This window comes from Rhinichthys klamathensis, unplaced genomic scaffold (genome assembly GCF_029890125.1).
Source record: "Rhinichthys klamathensis goyatoka isolate OS25496 unplaced genomic scaffold, OSU_Roscu_1.1 h1tg000391l_1, whole genome shotgun sequence".
Lineage (NCBI taxonomy): Eukaryota > Metazoa > Chordata > Actinopteri > Cypriniformes > Leuciscidae > Rhinichthys > Rhinichthys klamathensis.
The window spans coordinates 3,694,969-3,710,855 of NW_026606894.1; the positions used below are offsets into that span (position 1 = coordinate 3,694,969).

Consider the following 15,887-nt stretch of genomic DNA (forward strand, 5'->3'; position numbering starts at 1 on the left):
CGGTGATTTGCTGGAGTTATAAAGCAAGCTATAGTCAAGTGTATACAATGTTATATAATTTTTAACCCCCGGGTTTCTTCTGTTTCAGTAAAAAAAAAAAAATTCCTGAAAAAAAAAGAACATTGAAAAGAAAATGAAACATTAGAACAATATTGCATACAGTATATGCTGTAGGTATATTATTTCATCTTAATAATTTCTTGGTTAGAAGGCCTTGCTCCCATTTAAAATGTCTAACTTTTCCATTTACCTTCAAATAAAGAATCTTAAGAAATGTTTTTAGCCCTGAGGGAAAGTAGAGTGCATTGTCCATGCATGTCCCTGGAAAAAGTTGGTGCTCATTTTGGAAACACTTACACACACCCACCCAAACTCTGAGTCCACAAACACACATTCATAACTAACTTCCGTATATTGAAAAAAGTGAGCCATGTTTTCCAGCAGCGGCTCACAGTGGAAAGTTAAATGTGTGAAGGATTACCGTGTGTAAAGGGCTGAGTACACCAGTGATGCATCAAACACAAGCATATTCAGTGTTTCTGACAGAATCCTGACAGGATTTTGCATCAAATACCCTAATGCGCATTTGGCACACAGTCGAGTCTAAACACTCCCTACTTTGGGAGGGAATGATTTATGCTTTTCCAGAGAACTTATTCTGAATCAAAATGGAGTTTACACTGAAGTAAACGTATTCCAGTGAAGGCAAGTTGTGCCATCCTTAGTTAACAACTGAAAAGAAACTAGTTACTGTATGTCGGATTAAAAGTTCAACTTTAGCACAGCTGCCTTGGCAAAAAAGTTAATGGTTGGGATTTGACTTTATGTAATAAGACTCACATGTTGCGCAGGAGATGGAAAATGCCTTGTGGCATCCTTCACCACAATTGCAACAGAAAGTTGACTCTTTGGGAGAACCTTTGAGCTTCAGATCATTTCCAGAAGTAATACAGAACCAGAACACTGATGTGTGCCAGTAAAGGAAGGAAAGGCCAGAGGCATTTCTCCTATGTTTAATCCTTTTTTGGAGGGGTTCAACAATGCACGCATCAACTGCTCTAAACTTTTTCTTTTATTTAGAAAGGGATTATAAAACAAAACAATGGAACAGTCCAAAAAATCCAAGATTTGTCCTCTTACCTGGAGAATGCCGAATCTCAGGTTGAAGTACTTGAAGAGATGACGGACCTTAGCAACTCTTTTCTCTGGCTCTGGATGTGTTTCTACACGCGAGGATGTGCTTTAGAAGGAACAATCTGTCTAAGGCACTGGAGGAGAAGCACCAAGTAAAACGTTTCAAGTAACGGTTCTTCTTCAGAGGAGAGGTCTTGATCTGCCTGTGCTTCTGTCTCTTGCTGCAAAATCAGCTTTAGGCTTGCACACAAGTACTGCCTCTTTCCCTGCCTACGTTTCTCTCTGCACCTCTTCTTCAAACACTGCTTGACGCAGAAGCAGGGGAGAGCCCAGAACGGCTGATTGGTTTTAGGCGAGTGATGACAATGGGTTTAAACCAGGGTGGGGACAGGGTGTTGAGGGGGAGCATCCACATGCGAAGGTGGAGTCAAGCATTTTATAGGTAGAGTCACTCATTTACATAAAGTACTGCCTGCAAACATGAGGGTGTGGCACTGCTCGTCTTTCAGCGGATGCTTCACCATGGGGCAACATATTCTATTATGACTTTTTTGGCTTTTGTTTGATCTAGAGATCTGTTTGCAGAGCAGACGTTCACGTGACTCTTGATGATGGCATGAAAGACCACATTTGAGACACTTGGCAGATCATCTATATTGCACTCTGTTGCTCCTTTCTGACTCAGACCCGATTAACCAATGCCACCTACTGGCCAGTAAGATCATTACATGTACACAATGATGTCAAATACACTCCGTCTTAAAAAACAACCAAGTCAAATGGCAAACAAAAGGTGTGATTGTTTCATAAAAGAAGCAAGGTTTAATTTACAGTTTTACTAAATGTACAGTTTTTTTAAAAAGTGTCATTATACACAATAAATACAATACAAAATTAATCTGTAGTACTATACTTCAAATTCTTACAGTTCTTCTATTTTCTTTTTTCTCTTTACATTATTATTGTTCTTTTTTCCATGTCACTGCTTTCGCTGTGTTTGCTTCTGAACGGTTCAAAGATCTTTCAGTGATTCTATCTTAAATGTGTACGAGTGTCTGAACATACATATGCCTACGAAGAGAAATAAAAAAAACCATGAACGAGGGAGGCTTTGTGTCTGCACTTCGGAGATGCAAAAATTACTTGTTTTTCAAGCTTGTAATAATATTCTCCCCCCCAAAAAATTTTATTAGAAGGATCACCCAAATTTGCTGTGCTGTTATTGTATGTTTGATTTGTAAATGTGCTCTTGATGCTGGAATGCTTTAAAGGTCAACAGATTTCTTACAGTTCTGGTGACTTTTCGGTTAGTGAATACTTCATTGTTAATTCATGTAGTTAGATAACCAAAACCTGAATTCAAGTCTTCGGGGAGACAGAGCACTATACTAATATGCATTAATGAGCTTCTATGCAGTGATCACCAGTTCCTAAAAAATATAATTACATGGTAGGGGGGACCATTCTAACAAAGGGAGAAGTGATTCATTGGTCTCTCAAAAAAATAAACAAATTAACTACTATTTGATATGACAATTTTCATGATATCACTTAAAAAGTTCCTGCAATCTGCATACGTCACAGTAATTACAAAGATTATTTATTAAATGAATGGTGATATATTTTTGTCTCTCACAAGTTGAGAAATCTTTAAATTGGGGAACCCACGTAGGAACCGTCCCAGGAAAAAACAAAGAGGGACAAAATTTTGAAAATCATATCAAAGTGCACTTTTTATACTTTAGAAAGTACACTTAAAGGGCCATATGTAAACCAAAAGAACACATTTCATCAGCACAAACCACAGACAAACAAAGCAAACACAGCTGAACATGGGAAAAGTGTCTCCGTTTGCTTCCCCCATCCATTGACATCCTGCTTTTCAGTCTTTCAGTCAACTTCAGCTAAAGGGGCTGTTATCTACTGTGCGTCTGTGAAACCAGATTTCCATTCTGTCCTCTGCCCCCTACCTGTGGATGCTGGGACATGGGGGTGGATGACGGAGGTGTGGAGAGGGGAGGCATGGACTGTCTGTAGGAAGGATGGGTTTGGTGCTGGTTAGGCAGGTTTGCCCCATGAACCCTCCCTAAAGCCCCTCTCCCTGAGCCTCCATGTCCAGGAGGGCCCTGTTGGAGGTTCAGTATACTGTCTATGGCACACTGCAGGTGCTCATTCAACGAGTCGTCGGGTGGCGGACTACCGCTGGAGAAGCTTGCATTGTCCATGTCCGGAGAGTCTGACTTACAGCGTTTGGCAGGAAGCGAGGAGTCTCTTGTGCAGGAAGACTCTCCGGGAGAAGGCGGGCCAGGGGCATGTTGATCCATCCTGAAGGTACCCCTTCCTCCCTCTCGGTATTTGCTCCCTATGGCCTTCAACCGCCCCAGACCACCACCTTCCTCTGCCTCGTCCTCATCCTCTTTATCTGAGAACTCTCGGTGGTGTTGGTACGCGTTTTTGATGCCACGGTAGAGGACATCCTCCACCGCTGTGAGGCTCTGCGACTCTGTGTGGGAGTGAGAGCGCCCATGTCCACCCTGCCTTTCTAGTTTCACACTGGCTATCACAGTCCGTTCAGGTTGAGGGGAAGAGCCTTGTGGCTGCGGGGAAGAGGTAAGAGGGGGTCCTGTTGGCAGAATGGGCAACGTATCTCCACCTCCTCCTGGTACTCCCGGCCTGTGGCGTGGACTGATGTTTTCACGATACGTCTTTCGTAGCGGGAGCCGGCAAGTGGTTAGTGAAGGAGTTGCTGTGGACGCAGGGATCCGCTTGACCCCGCCTACCTCATGGTGTTCCAGAGTGCCATTCATCTGCGCCGAAGACGTGGAAGGGGACGACGAAGACCAGGAGGAGGAAAGTGAGGGCTTAGCCCCACTACAGGAAGTTGCACTACTGGAGGCAGAACCTGTGTGTGTTGTTACTGTAGTGACCGTGGAAGAGGGGGTGGGGTTAGAAGTTGGGGGTGGAGTTCTAATGACAGTGGTGGGTGGGGTTACATGTGGTTTGACTTTCTGCGGCTGCTCAGGGGTCGGTAGTTGTGGCGTGAGTTGGGATTGGGAGTGGACCGGATCTAAGGCGGTGTTGTGAACCACCTTACTAAGCCCCGCCTCCTGTTTGATCTTGAGCTTCAAACCTATTCGCCGGCGCGCCTCGTAGGTCTTCATGGGCGGTTTGCTGGTCCGCTGGGGAAGCGCGACGTCATCGTCGTCATCAGCAGCAGGGCGGGAGGACGGAGTGCGGCTGAAGGAGGCGCTTGGTGTTACTGGCTCCACAGACGACCGGGCCACAGGAGCAGGTGTAGGGGTTGAACTGGTGGACCAGGATACTGATGCTCCCCCTCCACCTTGCTTGATCACCAGCTTGGTAGGAGGGAAGGGCGCCGGGGTAGAAACAGAAGTGGGGGCAGCAGCTGGAGTAGGTGCAGGGATTGTGGTTGAAGCAGGGGCAACTGCTGCGGCTGGAGCAAGAGCAAGTGTGGCTGGTGCAGGTGGACCTGCAACTGCTGCTGATGAAGTGATTCTTACAGAACTCAGCTCCACCTTTACAGGCCTCACTGCACTGCTGTCCAGCAAACAGGAATTGGCCACAAATTCTTCTGCAAAAAGTCAGAGATGAAAGTGATTAAATACCACAACATCAGAATATACACTGACAGTTACACTACCGATAGCACATAAATTATAAACAGGAACAAAGACAATGCTCCTAAAACAATTTCATGGCAAATTTAACTTGGTCATTACCTGGTTTCTCCTTGGCCAGAACCCTGTCCTGACTCAGAGCAACCTTCTCCTCTTGAATGAACATCCGGTCAATCATAACCATCTCTGCAGAGGGACCCAGCCTCTGCTCAAAGTAACAAACACACAAGATACCAATGAATTCAGGGCTCAGAAGCTCCAGACATTGAGAGGTCAAGTGAGTGAGATTTGAATGATACCTTTGATTCCTCAAAAAGCAAGTGACGATATTTATCCAGCATTGCTTGTGTGCGCTTCAAGAGTTGGCTTGAGACATTCTCAAATTCATCATCCACTGGACAGAGAACCAAGAGTTAAGCAAGAGTTAAACACTGGCCCCGAAGAGGGTGCCACACAATTACACTACAGGTCTGTAGATGTTCACACAGAGGTATGAGTGTTTACCTTTGCGGTAGTCTCCCGTGGACGAAGCCATGCCTTGATACAGGTGGTACGGCAGCAGTCGATGAAGTGTGTCCTCAAACGAGTAGAAAGGAGAGCTGTAGTCAGGATGGAGAACTGAGCCTTGCTGTTTTCGCAGCTGTTCTAGCATCCTACAAACAGATACATGAGCACATGAGTAGGAGAACTACTGATCTTTAAAAAAAATGTGTATAACTAGCATGTCACTTCATTTTATAGGTTTATTTTTAGATTTTTTCTAATACCATGTTTGCAATTTACACTCTGTAAATGAATATATTACCTAGCCTCTTTGCTTGGTTCCACACTAAAGGGCCTTTTTAATGACGTCTGTGAAAAGACAAAAGGTCACATTCAAATAAATTATATCAAAAGGTTACCATAAATAAGACACCATCCAGATCAGTTTATTACAACAGTCTTATGTAATGTGATTTTGAACCGTACCTGTGTTTGAGGAGTGGGTGGTAGAGGTCCAGGCATTTGAGAGAGTCCAGCACCTAAAACCTGAATCTGCAAACCAGCTTTACCCAGAGTTAGCCCACCAACTGAACTTATGACTCCTGGCTTTGCCTGCAAACCAGAGTCAGAATGCATTCAAAATGATCAGTCTCCACTGAGTAAAGTTACTATATCTGAAAAGGTTAATTGTCCAGCTGCAAACTACAGTAAAAATACTATCAACTACATTTCACTCACCTGAACAGCCTGTGCAAGATTTGGAGTCGTGGCTCCCTGGTTCACTGTAGCCCCAGCAGAAAATAATGGAGTGTCATTTGCACCTGAGGTTGAGATAACGCATTGTCAACTTAGAATTATTTTAAAGGGGTGATGAACTGAGAAATCAAATTTTCCTTGAGCTTTTGACATCTAAGAGGTCATCATATTATAAGAATATCCTGTAAGTTTCAGAACTGAAAACGTCCTTGTTAGTCCAATAAAAGCTTTTATTGACACCAGGCTCAGCAAACGACTCGTTTTTCAAAGTGGGGGAACTATGACGACAAAGAGGATAAAACACCACCCCTGCAGAAGATGATCAACGCCTACTTCAACACGGCCGGTTAGCCCCGCCCACGATTCGCGCATTACACGTTAAACTCATTATAATATGCAAAACTGTTATCCACTCACGGCAGTGGGTGTTTACTTCCAAGTCTTCAATGCGAGACGCCCATAAAAACCGAGCGTTTTTGAGCTAGGCTCAAAACTAGGGTAGAAAATAGCCTATTACTTATTCATTTTGATGTTTTTGAATGTAAAAACCAAGCGAACGTCATAATTTGACCTCAGACAACAATATACATTTTTTTTAAAAGCGCATTCATGACCCCTTTAAAGTAAACATTTAAAAGGATAGAAATATGGGATGCCCACCTGTAGTAGACGACTTGACAAGCACAGACTTCTGCTGCAGAAGGGACTGGACTGGTGCTTGGATGGTGCCACTTGCTGCTGAAGTTGCAACTTGGACTGAAGGTGGATCTGGCATTTTGCTAAACTGGTTTGTAGCCTGTTGCTGAGAGGCCTGAACTTGTGCCTGAGCTTGCTGCTTAGCCTGGAGAAGAATGTTTTGCTGGACCTGCATATATCAGAAGCAAATAGACAATCATCTTATCAGAGTTGATAAAAAATAACAATTATGGAGATTTGAAAGAGACATTAGGAGTTTTAGTCCTACATAACAGTAATTTAGACCATTGATTTTGATGGCCATCTGTTTTCGCCCTCATTTTTTTCAAAGTAACCCTGCCCACAGTGACACCCGAATGTTAAAAAAAAAGCCGTGCTCTATATAATTCAAATAAACATCAAAAAACCAGTTATAACAAAGTATATGGTGATGATGCAATACCTGGTGAAGTTTTTCCAAAAGCTGCTTTTGTTGAGGAGAGGGCTGTGTGATCGATGACATGGTCTGCAGCTGCGCACCGATCAGCTGTAGGTGATGCTGCTGTTCTGCAGTCAGCCCCGGCACCACAGTCACCTGCTGTTTCACCACTGCAGCCGGAGACGAGCTCGAAGCAGGCTGGAACTGGAATTGCGTGGGAAGTGGTTGTGGAGGCTTCGGGGAGCAGGAGGAAGGAGGTATGTCTGGCTGCAGGGTGGTAGGCTGAGGCAGAGTCTGAGGAAGAACTTGAGGCTGGAGCTGCACTTGTATTTGCTGAGGCTGCTGTTGCTGATGTGGAGGAGCTGGCTGTGGTGGTTGTGGAGAACCTCCGATCTGATTGTGTATGATGAAGAGAGGCGGTAAAGAGGAAGGTGTGCAGGAGCGTGAGGGAGTCTGCGCTTGAGACTGAGGCTGGGGCTGCGACGGAGGCCGAGACTGCTGGTGCTGGTGAGGAGACTGGATCTGTTGAGCAGGTTGAGGGCTGTCAGACAGAGAGGGTGTTGGTGTAGGGGTGACCACATGTTGAGATGGGGATGCGCTTTGGATCTTTATAGTCTGTGAATGAAAGAGGAGGAGGAGGAGGAGAAGAGAAAATTATCAATAATAAGCCAGTTCTTATTTTTAATTAATAATTTGGGGAAATTACATTTTTAGGGATGCACTGAAATTTTCAGTTTTTTAACAGAAATGAACAGCTTGTTTACAAACATGTTTTCAATAAAATCATTTCAATAGCAATAAGAAAATGAACCCACAGCAACAACACATAAACAGATATATATTCTACAAGTCACATTACTAAAACTAAGACAACATCAGTTAGCTCTAGACGGCTTTATAATTCATTCTGTTTGCCATTTGATTTAGCCAGTTTATCGACTAATCTCCTAATGATGAGACTTTATCAATAACAAGTTTCTTACATAACCGTTTTATACTTCAGTTTCACAATCATTTTCAATATATGCAAATGGTACAGAGCAGAAAGAAAAACAAAACTGTATCTGGTTTTCAGTTTCGACCAAGAAATTTATTCCAGTGCATCACTAAAACAATGACTAACTTGCAAACATACCTAAAGTGCAAAAAAAACACAAAAATGAGGTGAAAAAACACCAAATAGCAACTAGCAACAAGCAACAAACAAATACAAGTAGGATAATATAATAGCATGAAAAAATAGAAAGGAAAAATATTTTCAAAGTTTTTACAAAGACTGCTGACAAAATATCTAAACTGTACATCAGGCACGTGTAAAAGATTAGTGCTCTCTTGACAGACACTATTGGGGTTTCAAACAGGAAGGGAAGACAACTGACATGAGGACATAATTTTTGCAAAGAACAAAAATTGGTTCACAGAGAACAGACAAGAAAAAAAAAAAGTACAAGTCTAAATAAACCAAAACAGATTTGCTGGTAGAGGGCAAAGGTAATTCAGGGCAGCGAGCAAGTGATCAAGATCAAATCTTTGAAAGTGATCTTGAAGGGAATTAGTTTAATTTCTCTTGGGGGTGCTGGGTGGTGGTGGCGGGGAGGGCTGATTGAGGTTAAAAACAGCAGTTACCAAAAGTGAGGAGCAGAAGTAGTGAGTAGTCTGAATGTTAAAATGAATGCTAGAGTGAGTGGCAAAGATTTACAACAGGGAAACTAATAGGAAGAGCTATTGCTCCATCATGACATGCTCATGGGAAGATGCATGAAGATGATGCAAACACACAACCGAAAAATAAGGTCTCTAGAGTTTTATTATTGCATGTGACACCATTTGAAAAGCAACAACTGCACCGTTTATTTTTTTTTTTTGCATCAACCCATATCCCAATTAATGCCAATGTAGTTCGGCAAGCTTCCTGTTAAAAAATGATTATGCAAAAAAACAGCGGAAAACAAATACATTAGGGGGGAGGGGGGGGGGGGTATAGCATGCAATAATAGTACTAAATAACTAATGGACAAAAAAAATGATAATACCATTACAGTAACAATAACAGAAAAGGATAACATTCGTGAAAGGTGCAGAATGCAGAAAGAATGCTGAAACCAGGCAAAAACAAGAGTGAAAATGAGTGAAGGAACAAATAAAAGCATCCAAGTCTGAGCAATGACAGTAGAAAGACAATGGGACAGAAAGAGAGGGAGATCTGCTGGGAGACAGTGGTCCAATACGCAGCAGTGGCAGCAACAAGTGGGTGGGGCTTAGTGCAGAGCATGAGCTCATCTACCTTGTTAACCACTGTTGCCATGTGGGCGGGGCCAAGGGAGGGGCTGGGACTCTGCCTCTGCCGAGTCTCAGCTAACAAGTTGTCATGGCCTGAAGGGGCGGCACCAGAACTGCTGCCGCTGACGATAACAGATGCAGGTACACCCACAGCAGCAGGTGGGTCTTTTCCTGCGTGCTGCTGTTGGTCCTAACATGGGTACATTTATCAGTTCAGGAATGGGAGAGGTAACACAATCATCCAATCTGGTCAGAGGTCAGCTTGGGGATCAAATGTTATGTTAGCTTATTAGCTAAGGGACACAGTCTACAAACAGCAGATACGGTTTAAAGAAAGCACACTGACCTGCTGCAGGAACATTTGAAGGGACTCCTGACTAAGGATCATGCTGGAACCAGGTGACGTGAACACCTTTCCTGGGCTGTGCTGGGCCTGGGAACCCAAACCCACCATTGAGGGTGTCGATGTGGCCATAGTGGGGGATGGAGATGAAGAGGAAGGAACCGAAGCTGCTACTGAAACCGGTGCAGTCGTCTGAACCGTGAGAATTGAGGCCTGGGGTTGGGTCTGTGCTGGGTGAGCAGCAGGGTCCGTAGAGCCGCCCAATACTGTGATTCCCTCTCCTGGCTGGGATGGTGCCATGGCTGTCGATCCACTGCTACCGTTATTGGGGATGCCACCAGACTGCTCCAACGTCTGCAAACTGACTGCTGGGCTAAGGCTCTCCATGGACAGGGAATTCTGTATAGGCATGCCCTGGATGACCGTTTGTACGTGGCCCGTTACCGGATGGGCTTGTGTCTGCGTTTGCGCCAATGACACCGGCATTTGGAACATCTGACCGGGCTGGAGCTGGATGTGTCCAGAGAGAATATGGGCAGCACCAGGGTGACCCTGTGAGGCCAACATTTGACTCAGGTTGATGTTCTGATTGGCTGTCAAGATCTGATTAGCAATTAGCTGTCCCCCAGGCCCCTGACTGGTAATGATGTGACCCCCGGGATGCTGAGTCAGGATCTGACCTCCCGCCTGAAGCCCTGGTAAGAGGAACTGGTGGTTTTGACCCTGCAGGACAGTCTGTGAGGGAATGACAATGCTGCCCTGTTGGTTTAACAAGTGAACACTGAGCGGTTTGCCTGACGTTTGGGGGCCTTGTTGCCTTAAGAGCGCTTGAGAAAACTGCGTTCCCTGTGATGCAGCCTGTGTGCTCAAGACTACATTTGAGACAGGCTTCCCAGGGAGGAACGTTACATTCTGACCAGCTGACACTGGGATTTGCTGCACCCCCAGAGCCTTATTAGCATCATTTGGCAAGTTGTGTGGGGCAGGAAGCTGTTGGTGTTGCTTGAAGATTTTGGGTTGGATGGAACCCCCTTGAGGAGGTTTGGGCTGAATTGGCGTTGGCGTTCGCTGGATGATGACATTCTGCATGATTTGGCCTTGAGACTGGGTTTGAGATCCAATTCCTGCACCCAGAGAGGCATTACCGAAACCCACAATGCCACCAGCAGTGGCCATTGTAGTTGCACTATTGTTGGTATTTGTGTTGCTCAAGCTGACAGCTGGCCCATTTAAGGCAGGGGACCCAAGAGTGGCCTTGCCCCCTTGAATTAAAAGTCCACCTCCTGAACTCAAAACAGAGCCTCCAAGCCCAGCCTGCGTTCCAGCGCTTGCTGCCTCAGGCCCAGGTTGATGCAGTTGGTAGCCACCCATGGTTTTCGTCAAAATCTGCTGCCCAGATGAATTTATAGTCATTACAGTGGGTTGGCCCACAACTTGAATTTGTCCAATGCCCAACGGTCCGGACTGACTGCCATTCGGTAAGGCCTGAAGGCTTGAAATAGACTGAAGGGTTACATTTCCAAGCCCGACTTGCTGTACGAATGGCTGGACGCTGATAGCCTTGTTCATGACCTGGGGTTGAAGCTGCAGGCCTGGATGTGCCAGGACTGAGCCAAGCATGTCTTGGGTGGCATTTGAGGGTGCGGTAGGGGTGCCTTGGTTTGGAAAAATCTGAGTAGCACCTCCAATGCCCACTCCAGACAGCCCAGCATCAGGCAGCGGTTGGACCACCTGTGTAAGGCCAGTTAACCCAAAGGAACTAAGGTCAAGCTCAGCCTCTGCCTCTTGAAGGCTCTGCTCTGTGATGTTAGCCTCTGCCAGACTCTGCTGCAAAATGTCACAGGGCTCATGATTTGCCCCAACACCATTGCTTCCATTGTCTCCTCCCGGCGATCCCCCCAAGATGTCATCATCCTCCAGGAAGTCCAAATCAACGCTGACTCTTGGAAGGCCTGGCTCATTTGTTGACAGCTGAACCTGTGGTTGGACCTCAGGAATGTGGCCCTGGAAAAGACAATAAGACCAATATTAGCCCTTCAACCTAGCCACACATTCAGAATGATGCAAGAATTAGATGGCATGGATGGATCTGGGATGGTGGTAGGCCTTTGGGACTGACTGCTGGAGATGCAGATCTGGCACACGATGCATCTGTTTTGGATGGTGGGGCTGAGGAGCACGTGCTACAAAAAAGGATGGAGACAGGAGGTTGGCGCAAATGGGGGATATTACTCACCCCAGTGCTGGAGAAGAACGAGCTGGACGGGTCACTTGAGCCATCCAAAAGGTCATCAGTGTCCAGCTACAGACAGATATACCCAGGTATAGGACAGGCAGAAATCACCACAGCACACAGACAGGCGTGTGAAAGCGACAGGGAGCAGATGCACAAAGGGCAAATAGGCAGACAAAGAAGGAAAGGCAAGGGAAGAGCAAAGTGAGGACAGTGCACCAATCAACCAGAACAAAATGCAGGCATAACCAAGTTAAAAGGCCAAGCAAACAAGAAAGAAAACAGGAGTCAAAAGAGGAAAATTAGATTAGTATTTCATATTCACAAATTAACAAAAGAGGGAAAAAAATCAGGATTGAAATTAAAGAAAAGATCAATAAGCTGGACAACCGATTTAGGGGGAAGAAATGTAAAGATAACCCGGAAAAGTTTGTGGGAAATCTTGTTGTTTTGTGTGTGTGATGCATCTAGGTTACACTTTCAAATGTGTCATTCATCACAGTGGAGCTTGTGAAAAACTGAACATGATTTTTTTTTTTTACGCAAAGTACTCACTTGTGTTTCTGATCCATGAAGAAAATCATTGAGTGCTTCTGGGTCACTGTACAACAAGAAAAATGTTATTTAGCTGGGTCTACATTACAGCCAACATCCAAACTTCAACACAGTTATGCCATTTTTGGTGTAACAACTTACCAAATTACATCTAGCAAGCACCTGCCATCTTCATCATCCATGTCAACTGTACAAAAAAAAAGTGCACAAACATTAAAATGTATACAAATCTGCTAAACATTACACAAACCTCAAAAGCAAATCTTCAAGCAAGTACTTCCTTTCAAGAGAAATGTGGGTGAGTCAATCTGTTATTTGAATCAAACCATGTACGTTAGTGAAAATAAAGTAGAACATCAGTCAGCATTATTAAAACGTTTATGAACTACACCATTTCAGACGCTATCAATTTCAATCTTAAAGAGAATAAATCACACTGTTGACATATGCAAATACTATTAAAAGCAGACAAAATGTGTGCCAGGTAAATCTTTCATCAGTGCGCGTACGTGCCCAAACCCCAACCCAAAAACACAAATAACGAAACATAACAGAAACAAGTGAGCAACCCTTGGTATTACGCATTCAGATATTTACGCATATTAATATATTAACCCATCATTACGGTATACTTTTCTGGTGAATTGACTTCCATCATTAAAACATTCATTCATTGTCGATAATATCAAATTATTACACTAAAAAACAAAAGAGTGAACGCTTTCACATACTTTGAAGGCAACAGCTGAACTTTCACAGTCTGTGGCGCGAGAGCTGATGGGAAAAAGCGCGCGCATCATCTCACACTGTTTTACAGACAGAAAAACACCACCGAGTGTCAAATATCACGATTTACAGAGTTACAAACACCTATTTTCACGCAAGTGTCAGACTTTGGTGAGTCGCTGGCCTGTTCATGTTCACAGTCTCGAGCTAAACAAATCAAACCCACAAAATGAGGATGAGGTAGGCGGGGACGCCACTAATGTTTGTTGGGGGCAAACAGACTGTGCGAATAGCACACAGACCATCATTAACAAATATCTGCGAAAGCTTCTTCTGTCAGAGATTTGTTTTAGGTCATTTTGAGAGGGTCTCGCATCAGAACAACACCGGAGACGTGAATGGACACTCTGGACCTGCAGGACACGGCGGTTATTTTGCTCATTTGCAAAGATGTAATAACTCCCTCGACATTCCCACTGGTGCAGATGCTTTTATTTGCGACCATTTTATAGGTTTACAAACATAGAGCGCATTTAATTCGCTTTTTAACGCTCGTTCTGCAGCAGATTCAGTTAGCTGTGGCTAGCTAGCTTCCTAGCTGTTATATGTGCGTTTACAGACGCAATACGAACAAATCTGACAACAACTGACTGTAAACACGTAGTATTTCTGCCGTACGAGCGCATTCACTGTTGCCAGTGCACACGATTGTTGAATATTTTGTGTTCGAACTCCAATAGAAGCAATTGCGTAGCCTATCTTTATCCCTGCTAAATATGAGTTTATGTTGGAATACTCCTGGATCAAGGGGGTATGCTTGGGAATTCGCTGTAAACTCAAACTAGTAACCGACCTATGCAACGGGCCGGCTAAATGAAGCGGGAAGAGGTGAGGTCTGCATGCGAATGTTGCAGCGTTGCAATAGTTATAGAGAATTAAAGAGAAATTGCTACATTGTATCAAACTCACCCGAGACGATAGAGGTGCAGGCGGCGCGGGGTCTCCAGTACGGCCCTGCACGGGCTCCGCGTCAGGACCCAAGCACAGCTCTCACAAGCAGGAAACAGAGGCCTGAAACGATCGCCTGATTAACAAACCCCACCACACTGTTGTTTTTGCTGTTGATATTGCGGTATAATTACGCATGTTGTCCTTTTACATCGGCACAATATAATACTTTATTTTTGTATCAATTTCACTGCAACACTGAAATATATTGATTGCATTAAACGTAAATACATTATCTTGTTTCAAGGTTGTAAACATAGGCTATAGATTAGATAAGATGTAACGTTCAATGAGAATTAAATTTAACCTTAACTTGAACAACATTAAGATTACCATTTTAATTTAATATATCCAGTTTATATATATATACAATATTTTTTTACTTTGTTTTTACATGATTAAAACTGTTCATCTTCCTCCCCAAGAAACACACTTCCCACAACAGTTAGATGGGACTGTGTTGGAAGATGGCTCCCTCCACAATAACAAACAGGCAGTTGTCTGTACAGCTTCACCTTGGGTCCGGATGTTTTTATGACAAAGGAGTCTGTTTTGATGAAACACTGGCGGCTGTGATTGGCCCTGTTTGTTAAACATCACAAATAAGGGGTGGTGCGACCTCAAGCATTACAGTGGAGGGTTGGCTTCTTTGTAATAAAGGCTAAAATTAACCATTTGCCCCCTCACAAAAAAGGCATTTTTATGAAGTATGTATAAGGGGCGTGGTCTTCCATATTGTTTACCCCCATTGATTGGTCGCATTTGAAGTTGTGCTTGAATATTTCTTACATTAAAGGGTGTGGCTTGGACCTTTACGGGTGTCCCAGTGCTTGACTGCTGTGACAGAAATATCGCGATGAATAGATTTCATCCGCCACCCACTCCTTCCTCTTTGTCTCCTGTCAACTGCGCATGTCCCACAGTCAATAGAGACGTCTTCTATCAGCCATGACATAACCGATCGGAACAGTAGTATGTAACGCGATAATTCTCATGACATTATGTCGATAGGTTATTACAAATATTCAGTTGAGACGAACCTGTCTGCGCCCCTTCATCATTTCAGGTTCTAGTAATAAACTACTGCACTACCGCCGCTGCCTGCAGTGTCCAGCAGAGGGCGCACATGCATCACTTTATGACCCGCTCCAACTCCACTTTAAAGGGATAGTTCACCCCAAAATGAAGTTTTGTCATAATTTACTTACCCTCAAGCTGTTCCAAACCTGTATGAGTTTCTTTCTTCTGTTGAATACAAGAGAAGATATGTTGGTAACCAGACGGCGGCACCCATTGACTTCCATTGTAGAAAAAAAAAATACTATGAAAGTCTAGGGTGCAGTCAACTGTCTGGTTACCAACATTCTTTAAAATATCTGATTTTATGTTCAACGGAAGAAAGAAACTCATACAGGTTTGGAACTACTTAAGGGTGAGTAAATGATGACAGCGTTTTCATTTTTGGTGAACTATCCCTTTAACTGGGACCCAGGAATAGACTTTTGTCCTCTGTAGGGGACATTATATTTTAGTGATTTTCTCTGACACTGTATATGTCATATGTCATAGTTTTGTCCTGTAAAGAGCACATTCATGGCTTTTCAGAGATACCAAATG

The 15,887-nt window shown here is 44.0% G+C and overlaps 1 protein-coding gene across 4 annotated transcripts; it reads right to left on the bottom strand.

Annotated features, from left to right (window-relative positions):
- Nucleotides 1-2,810: 2,810 nt before the first annotated feature.
- On the bottom strand, nucleotides 2,811-14,343 carry bicra (BRD4 interacting chromatin remodeling complex associated protein). Of its 4 annotated transcripts, none has more exons than XM_056234136.1 (15): nucleotides 14,232-14,343; nucleotides 12,678-12,723; nucleotides 12,537-12,582; nucleotides 11,985-12,050; nucleotides 9,752-11,752; nucleotides 9,410-9,595; nucleotides 7,150-7,740; nucleotides 6,672-6,876; nucleotides 5,994-6,076; nucleotides 5,742-5,867; nucleotides 5,578-5,624; nucleotides 5,277-5,425; nucleotides 5,072-5,166; nucleotides 4,875-4,980; nucleotides 2,811-4,726 (listed from the first exon to the last, which is right to left on the bottom strand). In XM_056234136.1, exons 2-15 carry the CDS (start codon nucleotides 12,716-12,718, stop codon nucleotides 3,051-3,053), a joined length of 5,418 nt encoding a protein of 1,805 aa, XP_056090111.1. In that variant the 5' UTR covers nucleotides 12,719-12,723; nucleotides 14,232-14,343; the 3' UTR covers nucleotides 2,811-3,050. The 4 variants fall into 4 exon arrangements, with proteins under 4 accessions (XP_056090111.1, XP_056090112.1, XP_056090113.1 ...); XM_056234137.1 differs by having other exon boundaries at nucleotides 4,875-4,977; nucleotides 14,232-14,342; XM_056234138.1 differs by lacking the exon at nucleotides 11,985-12,050.
- Between the last annotated feature and the right edge of the window lie 1,544 nt (nucleotides 14,344-15,887).

What these genes read in the sequence shown, in the direction of transcription:
- bicra (XM_056234136.1), bottom strand. Translation starts at nt 12,718, where the DNA reads ATGGATGATGAAGATGGCAGGTGCTTGCTAGATGTAATTTG. An exon ending in TGCTTGCTAGATGTAATTTG is followed by an intron (nt 12,583 to 12,677) that starts GTAAGTTGTTAC and finishes CTTGTTGTACAG; the next exon opens with TGACCCAGAAGCACTCAATG. An exon ending in TTTTGGAAAAACTTCACCAG is followed by an intron (nt 6,877 to 7,149) that starts GTATTGCATCAT and finishes TGATATATGCAG; the next exon opens with GTCCAGCAAAACATTCTTCT.